This window comes from Antechinus flavipes, chromosome 3, assembly GCF_016432865.1.
Source record: "Antechinus flavipes isolate AdamAnt ecotype Samford, QLD, Australia chromosome 3, AdamAnt_v2, whole genome shotgun sequence".
NCBI lineage: Eukaryota > Metazoa > Chordata > Mammalia > Dasyuromorphia > Dasyuridae > Antechinus > Antechinus flavipes.
Window position 1 is genome coordinate 248,283,025 of NC_067400.1, and position 17,774 is coordinate 248,300,798.

General features: G+C 36.0%; 2 protein-coding genes across 3 annotated transcripts in view; one reads left to right on the plus strand and one right to left on the minus strand.

The window, feature by feature from the left end:
* The window catches only part of USP16 (ubiquitin specific peptidase 16), a 68,515-nt gene that overhangs the window by 13,790 nt on the left and 36,951 nt on the right, over positions 1 to 17,774 (plus strand). The window contains exon 2 of one of the 2 annotated variants that reach the window (XM_051984846.1): positions 17,292 to 17,347. The exons of the other annotated variant lie outside the window; for it this stretch is intronic. The gene's annotated coding sequence lies outside the window, so the exon portion shown is untranslated. The remainder of the gene's footprint in view (positions 1 to 17,291; positions 17,348 to 17,774) is intronic. 2 annotated transcript variants of the gene reach the window in all.
* Positions 10,363 to 17,747, minus strand: RWDD2B (RWD domain containing 2B). Its single transcript, XM_051984850.1, has 5 exons — positions 17,595 to 17,747; positions 16,474 to 16,686; positions 16,321 to 16,388; positions 15,807 to 16,172; positions 10,363 to 10,632 (listed from the first exon to the last, which is right to left on the minus strand). Exons 2-5 carry the CDS (start codon positions 16,678 to 16,680, stop codon positions 10,398 to 10,400), a joined length of 876 nt encoding a protein of 291 aa, XP_051840810.1. The 5' UTR covers positions 16,681 to 16,686; positions 17,595 to 17,747; the 3' UTR covers positions 10,363 to 10,397.

A 17,774-nucleotide genomic window follows, 5' to 3' on the forward strand; every position in this document is an offset into this window, starting at 1 on the left:
ACCATTTCATTGGCTAGTTCTTTTTCCTTTTTTGTTGATGAAACCACATAGAGAGATATCCATTTCCCCTTATGACTATGTTAGCTGCATTTTATAAGTTGTGGTCATCAGCAGGATGAATACAGAGAGGACTGGCAAGACTTACATGAACTGATGCTAAGTGAAACGAGCAGAACCAGGAGATCATTATATACCTCGATAACGATACTGTTTGAGGATGTATTCTGATGGAAGTGGATCTCTTCAATAAAGAGAGTTAATTCAGATCAAAGATGGACAGAAACAGCTACACCCAAAGAAAGAACACTGGGAAATGAATATAAACTGTTTGCATTTTTGTTTTTCTTCCCGGGTTATTTCTACCTTTTGAATTCAATTCTCCCTGTGCAACAAGAAAACTGTTCAGTTCTGCACACATATATTGTAACTAGGATATACTGTAACCTATTCAACATGTAAAGGACTGCTTGCCATCTAGGGGAGGAGGTGGAGGGAGGAAGGGGAAAAATCGGAACAGAAGTGAATGCAAGGGATAATGCTGTAAAAAAAAAAAAATTACCCTGGCATGGGTTCTATCAATAAAAAGTTATTTTAAAAAATTTTTTAAAAAGTAAGTTGTGGTCATTTTGACTGATGAGAATTTCCATTATTTTTATGGTTTGTTCTTTGACCCACCAATTCTTTAGGATTATTAAATCTTTTTGGGGGGAAAGAAAAAAAAAAGCAAATACTCTGATCCACATTCAGGCTTCATAGTTCTTTCTAGAATTTTCCACCCCAAGTTTTTTGGAATTGCCTTGAATCACTGTCATGAGGTTTAGATTTAGGGAACCAAAATGAAATTAGGGTTTCTGGTGGTCAGGGAGTTAAATGATAAGGTCTAGTGGCAGGTTTGGGGTACAGGGAACCAAATGGAGAGGTTTGGCTCTCCTGCAACCCCTTGAGATTCAGCACAAGGGTAGGGAGTTTTGGGGACTCCCTTCTGGCAGCACAGAGATTCTCTGTAAAGGAATTTACAGACCCAAAAACCTAGATTGATAAAAGGGTTTATTATGGGGACTAGAAGTAAGGTTAGAAATCTGACAGTGAGGCATAAAGTCTGGTTAGGAAAATAGGTGAGGATAAAGAGAGGATAGTGCTGGAAAGAGTATTCCAGTGGATGGAGGACCTTAGCATGCCAAGCATGAACTGGGCATGTTTGGAATCTCTGTAAAGAGAGGGTTTTAATTTGGCTCTTTTATAATAGGGAGCTTTGGCTGTTGTGCCACAGTTCCCTTTTAATGTGCTGACCCAGTTTCCCAATTGTCCTATTTAGTTACTCTGCCTCAGGTTATAACTTTTCCCTCTTGTTAGTTAGTTTGTTTGTTTCTTGCTGCTCAGGCATTTGGGGTTAAGTGACTTGCCCAGAGTCACACAGCAAGAGATGTTAAGTGTCTGAGGTCAGTTTTGAACTCAGGACCTCCTGACTTCAGGACTGGCGCTCTATCCACTGCGCCACCTGGCTGCCCTCTTAATGTTTGATGAGATAAAAGTCTACCTCAGTTGCTCTGCCCCAAAACCCCAGCCTATAATCATTCCCTCTTAAATGTTTGATGAGATAAAGGTTTTATATCTTTAGGCTATAATCATTCCTTCTTAATGTTTGACAGATAAAGGTCTATTTTAGACATCATTAGAATATTAGTAATCTTTCCAGTACTTCCCTCCATTATGTCATCCTAGGTGCCTGCCCCCCATTAGGTTATCCCCATCCAGGTTTCTCCCCCATTATGTCATTGTTCTTGTCATCCTATAAAAAATCTTGCTGTCTAATATTCAGGGCCGGATTCTTTGAGACTAGTCTCATTCAGCCCTGGGACCAAACATGGATCCATTTGGTCCCCCCAAAATCTCTCCATTTAATAAACTATTAAATTGTTCTCTAATCTCTGTCTTGCTCAGTTTTTCCAGCATTACATTTTGGAGCTCCCCAGTGAGATATTAGAAAATGAGCAGGATTAGAGATAAGAGACTTTTGGGTCTCTGTCTTGGGTAGAGTGGCTGCTGATCTGAATTCTTGGCCTGGAGAGACTGGGTTCCCCTAGATTTTTTTTCCCAGAGCCTCCAGGAAAAAGAGCAGTTTCCAGCTACAACAGCCTGATGATAGACACCCTCATTTCTGCCCCAGGAGAGTAAGTCTGTCTGGGTACCTTTTGGGGTATCATTTGGTTATGTCTTAAGACCTGATTTGTTCTGTCTGTATAAGACCTATTCTGTTCTGTCTGTATGCTAGCATCTGTATTCCCAGAATTATGAAATGCTAATGAGTATAAATTCTGGGAGTAGAGTCTTCTGGATGCAGGGAACCCTACCTAGATGTCTAAGACACATCTGTGTGCCAGTTGGTACAACTCTGGGCATTCCAGAGTATAAATCAGGGTGTCTTTTTAAGACACCATCTGGCTAAAAAAAAAAGAGAGACTCTGTTTGGATTATGGAAGGAAAGACTGGAGCCGACAACTTCCCTCAGGGGTTTTCTTTCCAGAAAGCCCCTGGTCTGTGTTAAATGTTTTGACTGTGCAGTCTATGTGTGTTCTGTGTGATTTGTCTGTTTTGTTAATTTTAAGAGCTTTGTTAAATTTAAGAACAATGATCAAATTTGGGAATTGGTTATTTCAATACTGAACTCCAGCTGGAGAAAACATTTGATTAGGATTTTTAGGATGATTCTAAATTTGGGAAATTAGTTTGCCTCTGCATGCCAGATTTGTTCTGAATATCCTTTTGGGCAGTTTTTAAATTGTGGGAAATAATTTTACTGTTGCCTAGGCTGGCTAGATTGAGTTATCTTTAAGTGTAAGATCTTAAAAGAACAATAGCTTGTTAAAGAAATTCTGATAACTTGCCTGAAAGGGGTCATGTGCTTCTAATTAGGTAAAGTATGTAGCAAAAAGGATCTGACTTTTCTTAAGGCTTCAACTCTGGCCAAGTTGGAGCTTAGGAGAAGTCCATTGGGAATAATGGCTACATGGGGCCAGAGGGAGAGAAAAACTACCTATATTATAACATTGTAAGTTATGCTTTAAATCCAGCTCTACTGGACATGTGGGTTTTATAGAATCTTCCCCATCCATCTCCCCACTGATTTCTGCTACTTTAAATGTTGGGTGGGGTAGGGAACTTTTGTCTTCAAAGGTAAAGATTTAAACTTGCCCTCCCACTGCTGTTACTTCAGCTATTGGAGCATTTAGTTAGCCTGGAGTGAAATTTAGTTCGACTTCCCTCCCCACTGTCTCTTTGGAGGTGGAGTGGCATTTCCTGTTCCAGGCATTCTTTTCAAGTTATAGCTTTTAGCCAAAAAGCAGCAAACTTATCTGTATAAATATAAGATTATGGTAAATATCTGTTTAGGATTTGTTATTGGAGGTAAAATTTCTTGGATTTATAGTTAATATGTCACTGCATTTTTTTTCCTTCTGTAACTGATTTCTGTAATCAGAGCAATGGTCAATAAGAAATTGTTAATGCAATTCAATTATGTCATACCTTGCTGTTTCCAATCTGGTTATCTGTAATCATTACATCCTAAATACTTGAGCAAATAAGTATTTAGTCTGATCATCTATTGTTACTAGATATTGTGTCTGGATATTCAAGTTTTTTTTAAGGTTTATAACTAATGAGAGGCCACATCTGGTCCTTGTGGACAAGTCTTTCTATCTCAGACTGTTCTAACTTTTCTTTGTTAGATTTGTTTTTGTTTCTAGATTTGGTCAAATTACAGATATATTGATTTGCTTCTGGGACCTAGATCAAGCTTTGATTGTCAGCATGCCACACCATACCCATCCTCCTTCCTGGACTGAGCATCTCTGCCCATCTTTAGCAGGAAGCAGCTTTTGAGAAAACCATAGCCCTTGCTCCTGATGTAATTTGGACTGATATGGGAGAGTGGGAAAGTGGTTGAATTGTTAGAATTTTAACTATTACTGTATGTTTAAGACTTGGGATGGAAATTGTTAAACTTGTGTAACCATTGCTGTTATATTTGATGGATTTTTAGTCTGTTATGTATATGTATATGATTTATATATGGGATGGTTATTTGATAATTCTTTTCCATGAAGAAAAAAAAATAGGAAATTGGGGAAACTATTTTCTTAGGCATTTCTGCCCTACCCTCTCTCTTACTAGTTCAGATTTAGTTGGAAATCCTTTAAACAGTCTTTTTCATTTTTTACTCCTTAAATTTACTGGACTATGATTTGCTTGTTATGCTTTAACTTTGAAATCCCTTATTCTGTTGGAATTGCCCTGGCAGACTCAAGTTTTTGGGATTCTTTTTTTTTAGAAACAACCAGAAATTGGATACCTGTCTTGGGACTGGCAGTTTCTCTGATCTGTTTTTCCACTCCTATTACCCCAGGTTCTTAATGAGTATTTCAGCATACTTAAAAGGAGCTTGTAGTTTGATATCGGGCCTCTAAAAGTTTGGGGTTTGCCTGCCTTGGTCTAACTGTGCATAATCTGCTCAGAAAATTGATCCTTTTTGCAGCCCTGTCTGTTCCTCTGGGCAGGGACAGGTGGAGCTACTCCAAGCCTCACTCTTCTCCTCTGGACCAGATTGCCCCTCTGATGGGCAGCACAACTGTCTTGAGCCCTGCTGTTCTGTAAGCAGAGGCCAAGTCATGCACAAATGACCACAGACCTAACTCATGAAATGTCCATATACTCCCCAACTGCAGAGGACTTGACATGATTGTAATATGGAACTTTGTGTATTGCTGATTAACTGTGGGATTATCAGGGAGAGACTTGACCTTGCCATAAGTCCTTGCATTGTTCTGGCTTTATTTTGATTTTTATTTGCTCTATTTACTTCATATAGGATTGGTCTAAATTTGAGTAGTTAGAAGAGAGTGTGGAATGTTGTGCCACAGTTCCTTCTTAATGTCCTGACCAGTTTCCCAATTGTTCTATTTAGTTACTCTGCCTCAGGTTATAACCTTTCCCTCTTAATGTTTGATGAGATAAAGGTTTTATATCTTTAGGCTATAATCATTCCTTCTTAATGTTTGACAGGATAAAGGTCTATCCATTTTAGACATCATTAGAATATCAGTAACCTCTCTAGTACTTCCCTCCATTATGTCATCCTAGGTGCCTCCCCCCATTAGGTTATCCCCATCCAGGTATCTCCCCCATTATGTCATTGTTCTTGTTATCTATAAAAAAATCTTGCTAATACTCAGGACTGGATTCTTTGAGACTAGTCTCATTCAGCCCTGGGAGCAAACATGGATCCATTTAGTCCCAGAAAAATTTCTCCATTTAATAAACTATTGTTCTCTAATCTGTATCTTGCTCAGTTTCTCCAGCATTACAGGCCACAAGCTGAAGGGGGCTCATGGGTGGAGTCCCAAGTTGGGTCCTAGCTGGTTTTCAGTTTGAGCTAGAATTTGAATTGAATTCGAGTTTTAGGACTAAGCCGACCCCATCCTGATAACAAAGGTGAAACTGTCTTTTCCGGCAGGGTCCCTCACTGAGGCAAAGTTGAAAGAGATTTTCTCCTTTAAGGATTTTCAGAGTTTCAGGGTCCCCACTTCATAGCTGGCCTCCACTTTTCCTTCAGTTTTTCCCTCTGGCCTGGAATCCTAGATTGGGGTTCACCAATAGAACTTAGATAGAATGTCACCCTCCTGTAAGTTTCAGTAGTTAGTTATGATCCTGCCCCACTGCTTTTACACTTACCAGGCATGAGTTGGTTTCTTCTCACTCAGGGACCCATTTGGGTAGCACAGGTAGATTTGGTGTTCCTTTTCAGTACAGGTTCCCTCAATCCGCCCTGATTCAGAAGCCCAAGTCTGTCCAGGTGCTAAAAGTTCTTGTGGCTGGGGCTTAGGCTACTTTCCAGTTATTCCCAGAGCTTGCCACTTGCTGTTTTACAACTAATTTGAAGATGTTTACACTTCACAGGGGTCAAACCTGGGTCTTGGGGTCTTTGTTGGGTTCTTCTCTGATGTCCCAGGACTCTATTCTGCCTTCTTATTTGTTTTTAACCATTCTATATTCACCCTGAGGTGCAACTTTATCTTGTTTTGGGGAAAATCTAGAGAGCTTAAAATTTTCTCACCTACTTTGCCATCTTCCTAGAATCCTCTTTCTTAAAAATTATTTCTTCAGGGGCAGCTAAGTGACAGAGGCAGTGGATAGAGCACCAGCCCTAAAGTAAAGAGGAGCTGAGTTCAAATCTGTTCCCATACACTTAATTCCCATCTGTGTGACCCTAGGCAAGTCCCAATTGCCTCAAAAAAAGAAAAAAAAATTTTCTTCAGAAAATCTAATAGGACAAAAATTTTATGGCACTGTGTTCAGTAAAGGATGTTTAGTATTACTGTCTTTCTGCTTTTGCTTGTAAAGGTTATATGCATTTGTACCTAGTACATAGTCAATTTTTTGTGAATGTACCAATACATTCTATTTCAGTAATCACAAGAGAAAGGAAAAAAGAAACAAGCATTATTTAAGCACCTCCTATGTTCCTGGCACTATGCTAAACACTTTACAAGTATTGTATCATTACCCCCATTTTACAGTTGGAGAACTGCCTTTTTTTGAGGCAGACAGACATTAACTGACTTGCTCAGGGCCATATATATGAGGCTAGATTTGAACTTGTCTTCTTGACTTCCAGCCCAGTTTTCTATCCACTGTGCCACCCAGATGCCTACAGAGGTATCTCAATCTTTAAAAAAAATCTACATGGGCCTAAAAGTTTTTTCTTCTTTATTTTTTCATTAGTCTGTTTACATATGTTTATTCAGGTCTCCTGCTGTTTAGTGTCTATTTCTCTCTAAAATTTGATGAACCTTATATCCATTTAATTTCTATGCACAAATACTAAATAAGAATGTGGACTTGTCTCTGGTGCCTTTAAGCATAATGTAGTGTTACTTTTCTTTTTTAAACTATTTTTACCATCACTTTTTCCAACAAGTCACTACTCATGTCTTTTTTTATCTGAACAATATTAGATTTTATTCCATTTTTTCATTTTAATTATGAAATTTTGTTTCTTTTTCATTTCCATTTTATATTGTCAGGTCCACATTCTCCCTCTCCTAACTTTGCTATCTCCCCACCCACTTTGAGAAAGCAAGAAAACCAAAACCCCTTACATATGTATTTGCAAAACTAATTCCTGAATTGGCTTTGTCCAAACAAAGCTCAATCTGCACTGTCTACTACTTCTCTATTTGGAGATGGGTAATGTGAGTCTTTGTTTCAAATAGGTTTCTAATGAACAACATAGCATTAGTTTCTGCATTCTACTATCCTACTTCAAGAATTCATTCCATTTATGTTTATAGTTATAATTGTTGATTGTGTATCCTTTTTCATCCTGTCCTTTTGTACTTTGCCTTTTCTTTAAAAAGATGGAAAATAAGTAGTTTGCCTAAAATTTGTACAAATGACACAATCTATTTCTGATCCTTTCCCCGCTATTCTTCCCCTCTCTTTGCCTGATCATAGATTTTTATTTCCTTTTTTATTTCATTTCATGCTCTACCATAAGGTAGAGCCAAAGTTGTAAACATACATTTTTGGTGTTTTTTCAAAAGGTTTTAAGATTTCTTGTTCTGTCTATCCTATTCTAATTTTTAAGAAGCAAATTCCTGGGTGAGACTTACCATTGTTTGTTCTAAAGTATTAATTCTTGTCATTATTTCTCTCTAGTCATTCCATTTCATTCCTTCCAAGTTTTCTTGTAATTATTGTGGCTAGGACATTCTTTTCTCTGGCAACTTTCCTTGGAATGGTGAAATAACTATGTTTACAACTTTGGCTTCTCAAGATTGTTCTATATTACATTCACATTTGCTTTTGTTTTCTTATGTTTCCAGTCTGTTTCTAGATTAAGGGATTTGTGCTTTAGTCAAATTCTGTTCCTGTATTTCTATATGATATTAGAAAGTTTGATCTTGAGGTTGATGGTTAAAGCTAAGTAGGTTTTGCCTTCCAAAGGAATTCTTTGGTCTTATCTTCTGCTGTTTCAGACCCAAACTACATGAATTTTGGGTTAAGTATAAGCTGCTAGTATGCCAACATGGCACTTTCTTTTCTTTTTCTTTTTAAATAGCTTTTTATTTTCAAAATACTGCATAGATAATTTTCACCATTTACCCTTGAAAAACTTTGTGTCCAAAACAGAGATAGTTGGGTTTTCTTTTTCATGCCAAATCAGTTATGGCTGAGTAACTCCTAAGTCAGCTCCTTGCTACTCAGCCAATTAGAAGATTTCTTTCAAATCACCAGACAGTACCAGACCCTCAATTATGCAAAGCTAGAAAGTTTCCCCTTAACTTTCCATGAAGTCACTTGGAATGAAACTCAATAGGGAAAGATCTGTGCATGTTTGAGAGAATGGCATCAGGCAGAAAATATCTTATTTGCACATGCTTCAACAACTGGACCCTTATATAATATCTCTTAATTCTACTTTTAAAATGTCATTGCCCAGAACAGAACACTATACACACATTTAGTGGCCAAAATTTTCACCTCCTTAATGTATCCCAGAAATTTATTAGCTTTTTTGGGAGTACTATATGAGCTTGAGAAGGAAAAAGCAAGTTCTTTCTTTTAAAAAAAATTCACTGTGTTTAGTACTATGTTTGGCATATAGTAGCTACTACTGCCACCTTTTTTCAAGCCACTGATAAAAACATAAAATAGCAAAGGCTCATTTTATAGATAAGGAACTAAGGCAAATAAGGTTAAACAACTTACCCAGAGTCATACAACTAACAAGTTTCTGAGACCAGATTTGAATTCAGAAAGATGAGTCTTCTTGACTTCAGATCTAGCATTCTATCTATTGTGCCATTTAGCTGCCCCAGGCAAAAAGACAGATCCCTAGTAGACATCACTGCATTATTCCTTCTAATTTGACATTGAACCATTAATGACAAATTTTTGACTATTTCCAAATCTATTTATCATCTAAGCCTCTCCATGTTTTCCACTAAAAATATATATTTTTTTCTATTCCTATTGCTGCTACTTTCAATTTATATTTACATAAAAGATATCACAGCATTATTAAGTTCTCTGCCTGAACCAAGCATTATAAAGATCACTGGAATTGGACTCAGGAAGAATGAATCAGGTTCAAATATCATTTAGGGCATTTAGTAGCTGTGTGACCACTAGCTAGTTCCTTATTCTCTTTGAGCTTTTCTCAACCATAAGTGTGATAACTCTACATTTACCAAAAAGAGCTGTTGTGTGCTCAAATGACTTTATACAAAATAATATTATCAATTGTTAACTACCCTGAATCCACCATACATGGTCATAATACATTAATCTTTATCAAATAGCATTTATATCAAGTCACTGGTATAACAATTATAGATTACCACTGTCCCTAGGACAAAATCTGGATTTTTTTTTTTTTAGGCTGTCATTCCAAACCCATTTTAGCTAATCCACCTTACTTTCCAGCAAGAATTCTCTCTTCCACCTAATTTCTGCCTTTGTTCATTATCACTGCATTCTATTAAAATCCTACCCATTTTTTCGGAATCAAGGTTCCTTCTTCTATAAAGACTCTGCCAAGTCCACAGTCATCTCTTCATAATCTAAATTCCTATAGAACTATTTGTAATAAGTTGTCTTGGAACTCTCTTACTTCATTTATTAGCTTCAGAAACTTACTTTATCTTTCTATCCTGCAAGTTTGCATTAGTCTTAAAAGTAGAACTATATCTTAAAAATATTATGTATTTTCCATAGTGCCTAATCCACAAAAAAGCATTCACTTGAATTTAAATATTTGGAAGGCCTTGAAAAGAGGGCAGTATATTTTGATTTGATGCAACAGCTAGATTCTAAATAGTGACATGATGCCTAAATCACGTAGGCATATAAATGTGATCCTCAGTTCTTCAACACTATGTAAATAAAATCTTAATAAGGCACAGCAAGACCTAATTTTTTTTTTTTTTGGTCTAAGAATTGTATGTGAAACTGTACATATCTATTCCCTACTAAAAAACAAAAGTATGTAATAAATAAAACATTACTTTTAAAACTCTCAATTGTCAAGGGAGGCATTCAGTTTGTTGACCTGTGCTGATGGCTTTCCTATCACCTATGGACTTTTGGTTAATATTCTTTGTAGTTCTGGGATAAAGTCAATTAATGTAGTTTCTCACTGGATTTCACAATTAATTGGTCTTATACTACTTTTAGATTTTTAGTGGAGTTGGTCTGGGGGAGGTGAACTAATTGCCTTGTTGTGGTTCAGTCTGACGTTTAAACACACCTAGTCCCTTAGCAAAGAAGTGTAATAGTAATAAAAATTCAAAAGTCTACGACTGGCAAAAAAAAAGATCTATGTACCTTTTATTCAATTACTGTCCTTCTATGCCAAAGTAAATCCGAAAAATATCAGCACATCCCCTGGCACTTAAAAATTGATAAAGTTGACCCAAATCCATGTGATTTCCTCTGTTTCCATTTGTATCAAAAACTTTTTCTTCAAAATTAAAAAATTTTCTTTGTTTTTGCATTTCATCATGTGTGCCATCAAAAGTAATGTCCTCTCGATGACGAATTAAAATTCTCTTCCATGCTAATCTTCGGAGTCTGGAAAGAAATTTTTAAAGAAAATTTTTCCAAAATGTAAAAGACATTCAGAAACTTTAAAAAACAGAAGCTATACAAGAAAGAATTTGACTTACCAAAGTCAAAAAACTCCCTTACTTCATTTAACAGCTTCAGAAACTTACCTTATATTTTTCTCCTGCAAGATTGCACTAGCCTTAAAAGTAGAACTATATCTTAAACATATCACGTATTTTCCATAGTAACTAATCCACAAAAAGCATTGACTTGAATTTCAGTGCAAAATCTGTGTTTATTTACTGTGTTTACTTAGGATAAGGATTGATGATCATAGAGTTAGATATGGGAAAAGACCCTCATTTTAGAGATAAGGAAACTCAGATCCAGAAAGATCAACTGATTTGCTTTTGGTTATACAAAGTAAAACTGTCAAAGACAGAATTAGAACCTTGGTTTTCTGACTTCAAATTCAGTACCATGCCATTGGGGTTTTTGGTTTGTTTGTGTTAGTTTTAATTTTAGGCTAGTTATTTAACCTCTAATCCTTAGGATTCTGTAAAATAAGGAAGTAATAACAAAGTTGATTGTAAACAAAGTGTAAAATGAGATATTCTCTAAGTATCCATTAGTACAGAGATAGGAAGATGTGTGGAAAGAACAGTGGACATGGATTTTGGAGATTTGATTCTACCATTTACTAGCTTCATAATGTGAGAAAAATCACTTAATAATCTGTGCCTCAGTTACCTCCTCGGTAAAATAGAGATAATAATAATTGTCCTATCTTTTCTTTAGAATTTTCTCAAGAATCACATAAGACAAAACATATGAAAGCTGTAAAAGTATAGGTTATTATATAGTTACATTTTTATATAAGTATGATGGATGTATACTATTTACTGACCACTTAGGCAAAAAGAAGAAATATACAAGGAATATGAGAAACAGAATCACAAGCCTGGCACAGAGGAATAATAATATTGCATATTTTGAGAGTGTTGTAGAACTCAAGTAAGATACTATTTGTAAAGCACTTAGCATAGTCCCTGAAACATACTGGATACTTTCTCTTTAATAATTTCCTCACTTTCATAATTTCATTCTTGGAGAAGTGAAGAAAGCAACAAAGAAAAATTCTATTTTGGACTAGTTGCTGGAGTAGAATGATAGCAAAAGTTGGATCAAGTGTGAGTCAGGAATTACAAACCTTTAGGATCCTGGTGTTTGTGATAATGAAAAGGAAGGTTCAGCATAATCTGGTTTACACAATAGATAGGATCTCATGGATTAAATATTCTACAGAAGAATTCAACTGAGGAGGGATCAAATACTTGCATGAATAACATTCTGAAGAGACAGAGAGAAACAATTCCAATCAGAAGAAAAAAATGGAAGATGGAAGTGAGAACAGATAACCAAATGAATATATAAGTACTATCAGAATAGAATTAATACTGTTTGGGCTCTGAATAAGCTGACCCTGATAAGGAAAGCTAACAAGAAGAAAAAATTAAGCTATTCTAAGAAAAAGAGAGGGATTATGATGGATACAAAGGAAAATAAATGATAATTAACAACATAGAAAAGGTTCAGTTATTTTATGTCTTTTTATCTCTACTAAGAACAACCTTTGGATAGATAAGGCCAGAACACAAATAGATAACAGTGAATCGATAGTAGATAGTAATAGACAGTAAATCTAATCTCTTACTATATACAATATGGTAAGAAAAATACTAAGCAGTCCATAAGAATTCTAATCACTGAGCCAAGATGAATTATGCCCTTGAAAAATCACAGAACTGGCAAATATGATTGCTGAGTCATTGTCAATGATTTATGAAACAATGTAGTGAATAAAAGCTATTTTAGGATTGGGGAAATACAAACGTCCTAAATTTCAAAAAAAGACAAATGTCTAGACAGAATCAATAACCATAAGGAACTTGACTTTGATTACTTGGAAAATTCTAGATTAGAATAATAATTTGAAAACATATATTATTGTGGAAAAAAAAAAGAGGGCTTGTGGGTTAGATCAGGGGTTCTTAAACTTTTTCCTCTTATGACTCCTTTTTGCCCAAGAAATTTTTATGCAACCTTGGGCATAGGGGTATATAAAATCTGTATACAAATCAAACATATAATAATAAACCATAACTTTGCCATCCCCTCTTTCGGTTATACAACCTTATAGGGAGTTATGATGCAATTTAAGAAGCTTTGGGCTAGATGATAATACCAAATGGATATGGTACTAGATGAATGGCCAGGCTCATATGACCAACCTGTGCTTGGTCCTGAGCTGTTTAATATTTCTTCAGTGATATGTAGCTAAAGGCATAATGCCATATTTATCTACCCTTTAGGTGACAGAAAGCTGGGACTACTAACACTTTGAATGTTGACAGTCAGAATCCTAGCAATCTTGAGCTTACTCTAATAAAACGAAATTTAATCAGGGATAAATATTTTCTTAGATCTGGATTAAAGAGATCAATTTTACAAGTATCTGAAGTACTGTGTTCAATTTGGGTGCTACAGTTTCCAGAGAACCACCAGCATGGTAAAAGATTTTATGTCTTAAAAGGAACAACTGAAGAAACTAGGGAGCTTTCCATTGGAGAACAGAATAATCAGACCAAAAAAACTGTAAGGTGCTATCAAGTGGAAGACTTGTTCCAGTTGGCTCCTGAGGAAGTTTCAAAGACTCAAATTTCAGCCTGATTTCAGAAAAGATTTCTAACTTTAGAATTAAAGTTATCAATAAATGGAAAGGGTGGCCTCAAGAACTGGATACTACTTGTATCTTTGTAATAGTGATTCCTTTCTGAGTAAGAGCTAGATTAGATGTACAATGGAAATCTACAAGGACAAGTGAGAAAAGTACAAAAGTGAAATATATCTTTCTGTCCTTAGTGTGCTGGCCCCAAATCCATTGGTTCTTCCTTTCTTTTTCTGGCTAATTAGCTCAAGCTCCCTAGGGGCTGAGCAAAAAGCAAAGAGATAGCTACTTTTGCTCAACTTGTATTTGGTATGTGGTACTGCTGTCTACTTCCATTATTGTTACTCCCTGTGCTAGAAGAAGAGATCATCTAAGAGCAGGCTTATTTTCATGTGACTTTTTTCTTTACCCCATGTTATGGCTGCCTTAAAGGTTCACTTGATCAAAGGTACATAGTTAAGTTTGCAATACAGCTTAAATATCAATCTATCAGACTTCTTAGCTCAGTATTTTCAAGAGTGTATGACACTTATTTCTAAACACAATCCTGGATTTTCCCCATTTACCTCTTCTATACCTACTTATGAACTGCTAAATGGAATTTGAGAAAATTGCATGCCACGCTGATTAAGTACATTACAAATTCAAAATGTTTAACCTAAACAAATTTGCTGTAGCACAGCGAATTCCCCACAGCTATTCCAAACCTTTGCATCTCTCCTCAAATCTTCCACATCTTCTCTCTTCCTCTTAATTGAAAACTTTGACTTAACTTTATTAAGCAAATTGAGGTTATTTGCTGTTGAGCTTTACTTCTCAAAATCCTGTGATATCTTCCCATTCCCTTCTCCAAGCTTTCACTCTCTAATGATGTGGTCCTTCTTACCAATGCCTAAATATGCCCCTAATCTTATCCACTCCAAATTTTCAGTACATTTCCCTGTCTATCTAATCTACAATCTCTCTACCTTTTGATTCCTTCCCCACTGCTTTCAAACATGTTCAAATCAAAGAAACGAAAAACCCTATCATTCCCTGTAAACCATTATTCTCCTCAGCCAAACTCTTAAAAATGCTGACTGCAATCATTGCCTCTATTTCTCTTCTGAAACCTGGCTTCTGATCCTATCACTCAAACAAAATGGTTCTCCAAACTCACCTTTTAATTGCCAAATCTTAGGTTTCTTTCTCAGTCCTCATTTTTTCTGACTCTCCTGCTGTTTATCAATCTCTCCTCTAAGATATCCTCTTCTTTCTGGATTTTGATGACCCTATTCTCTACTGGTTCTTTCTTTACCTATCCAAATGTATCTTCTTAGTTTTCTTTTTGGTTCAAATTCCATATCAGGACTTCCAATGATCAATGTAACCCAAGAGTCCATCCTAGGATCTATTTTATTTTCTCTCTATATTCTATACAGATGACTCACCAATCTATATATCAAGCCAAAGTTCTCTTCTGAGCTCTAGTCCCACATTAACTGCCTATTGAATTTTTCAAAGTGGATGTTCTAGACACATCTCAAATTCACCATATCCCCAAGAACTTATCCTCATTACCCCCTATCCATTTCTATCCTCTTTCCAACAATTCTATTTGTGTTAAAAAGTACCATCATTCTTTCCATCTTCAAGGTTCGTAATCTTAGTATTATCTTGAACTCTTCATTTTCATTCAACTCACATACTTGATCCATTAACACATCTTGTTATTTTTCTGTTCTTACACTCTCACATCCAATTCCTTTTTCTCTATTCACACAGCTACTATCTTGTTTTAGGCCTTCATTATTTTTTACCTAGATTATTGCAATGGTCTTCTAAATGGAGTTCCTGTCTTAAATATCTCCCCACTCCAATTATCCTCCACTTAGCTGAAAAATTATCTTAAGTGGAGATTTGACCATGTCACTCCCCTCCTCAATAATTCTCAGTGGTTCCATTGCCTCTGGGATTCAATATAAATTCCTCTAATGTGTTTAAAAATTTCACAATTTGACTTTAAACATTCTGTCCAGCCTCATTATACATTAATTTTCTTCCAATATTCTACAGTTAACCAAATTAGCTTTTCCTTTTTTCTTCCTACACTGAACTCCATCTCTAATTACATTGCCCTGGTTTTCACCTATAATTGAAATGTACTTCTCACCTTCACCTAAGATCTCTCACTTCCCTCAAGACACAGCTCAAACATAACCATCTACCAGAAAACTTTCCTGATTACTCCAATTGCTAATATTTCCCTCCCTCCCAAGAGAACATAAGTTCCTTAAAAAAAAAAAAAAAAGTATTTCATTTTTTGTCTTTGTCTTTCTAGAGTCTAGTATTGTGCTTGGGTACAGAGATGGCAATCAGTTCTTATTATTACTTAATTACCTAATTATTATTTTGTTATTAAGTAATAAACACAGCATCATGAGTTCTATGATAATATTTTGGGAGGAGGGGCCACAAAAAATAAACAAACCTTGCCCAGAACTCTTCACATGTACTTTGTGAACCTTCAACACAAATAACCCCAGGCTTCCCAGGCATGCTAAATCCAGAAAGGGAGAGATCCTTTGCCCATTCCATAATATATTTCCTTTTCTGTTTGTTGTAAATATGATGGCTATAGATCCAAAGTCTGGTGAAAATGACATCTGTTGAATAAGTTGGATTTGTGGTAGTGATGGTGGAAGATGTGGGTTCTCTTTTGATATAAGTTGATGCATGTTCTTTAACCCATTCTGTTGCATTTAGTATACAGACTTCTCCACAGTATCCTTTTTGAAGGTAGGCAGTTAGGTCTGTGTTCAGCTGAGCCTGTTGGGTTCTACTTAATGAAAGTGATCTGATGAAAAATAGAAGCAGAGAAAAATCTTTCTTAATTTTCTTATGCCAAATTTTGAAAATATTAAAAATAATTCTTAGTTCTTTATTGTAATCTTTGGCAAAGAATCTCTATAACATTTATTGTTGTTGTACGTTCCATAACATACCTGACAGTAATTTCAGGAAGGACTGTGGGATACTGAAAAGGGAGGGCACAAGACAAAGAAAACATAACCTGAAAATAGAGAACAATAATGTTTTAGGATTTTGTACTAACAACTGCTATGTCTACATTTCCTTAAAAAATGAAAGTAAATTACCATAGATTCGTCAGAAATCTCTACTTTTATATTTATAGTAAAGTGAACTTTTGAAGATGGAATTTCTGTGGTCCTCATTTCCACGTAGTCTTTCAGTTCTGCTAAAGCCAGATGATCATGCATTAGGAATTCATTCGCATCTGGAAACATGCTAGCCAGCAGCTCTAATTCAGATAGCTGAGCTTCAGCTTGCTGAACTTCAGTCATTTTAAGCTGTTTAGGGGAATGAGATTTTAAAAAGATATTTTAAAAACATCATTTCTGATAAAGCAAATATAAAATAATCAGGCCTTCAAAATTGTGTTTGTCATTTAAGTCTCAAATTTAAGTATATCTATTATTTCTCCTTTATCTCAAATTCAATTGCAATTTGAAGGGAGATATTCAAATAGTGTAGGGGTTTGAAGTATTAGTATGATCCATATATTAAAATTATTGGTAAGAAAGGAAAATGACCCAGAAGTCCAAAGATCATCGCAATAAATCTGGCCAGAATGGACTGAGTCCTCTAAAGAAGAAACAGTCATTTTGGGAAAGTCACAATGAAATGTGGTGTCTCCAGGAACAAGTTAAATTTTCTAGCAGGTACTAGATGAGGTTTAGAAAACTTGAAGGAAAGGATCACAGATTTAGGGCTGTATCTCAAAGGAACTTTGGAAATCACTTAATTGAACTCTTTTTTTATTAATAAGATTACTGATACCCAGGAAAGTAAAGAGGCTTGCTTGCCCAAAGTCACAAGGGAATAGGCGAGTAAGGATTTGAAACTAGGAGCTCTGCCTATAATAATTCCAGTTATCTTCTTTGTATCACAACAGAGAGAGATTCTCGGACGACAGAATGGAAAGGGAGATCAGAAGACATTAACTAGCAGGTGGGAAGAGGAGTTGGTCCGAATTTACTATACCTGGTCTCTTCCCATTTCCCCGTACATCTTGTCAATTAATTGGAAAAGGAACGATCTGTCAATAGTTTAGAAAATAGGAGTATCTCAGGCACTGGATTGCAATACTTCCCCTCCAGAAAATTGGATAACATTGCAAGACGATTCCTACACTACGCCAGTCTGCCCTTGCTAGTTCTGATTAGGGAGAAATTTTCGCTGCTTTGTTCATGCTCACCTAAGGTTTGATTACAGATGTGAGTCGGATAACTCTCATTCCCCACCCCACGTCTCAAGTTCTGGCGCAGCCCGAAAGGTACGACCTCTCCGTTTCCTTGCAACACAGAACCTGAAAAGTCCTGGAAAGGCCAACGTAGAATCTGCTTTTCCAGCAAAATGGTTTAGAAATAAATATGAA

What these genes read in the sequence shown, in the direction of transcription:
- RWDD2B (XM_051984850.1), bottom strand. Translation starts at nt 16,680, where the DNA reads ATGACTGAAGTTCAGCAAGCTGAAGCTCAGCTATCTGAATTAGAGCTG. An exon ending in AGATTTCTGACGAATCTATG is followed by an intron (nt 16,389 to 16,473) that starts GTAATTTACTTT and finishes CTCTATTTTCAG; the next exon opens with GTTATGTTTTCTTTGTCTTG. An exon ending in CTTCCTGAAATTACTGTCAG is followed by an intron (nt 16,173 to 16,320) that starts GTATGTTATGGA and finishes ATTTTTCATCAG; the next exon opens with ATCACTTTCATTAAGTAGAA.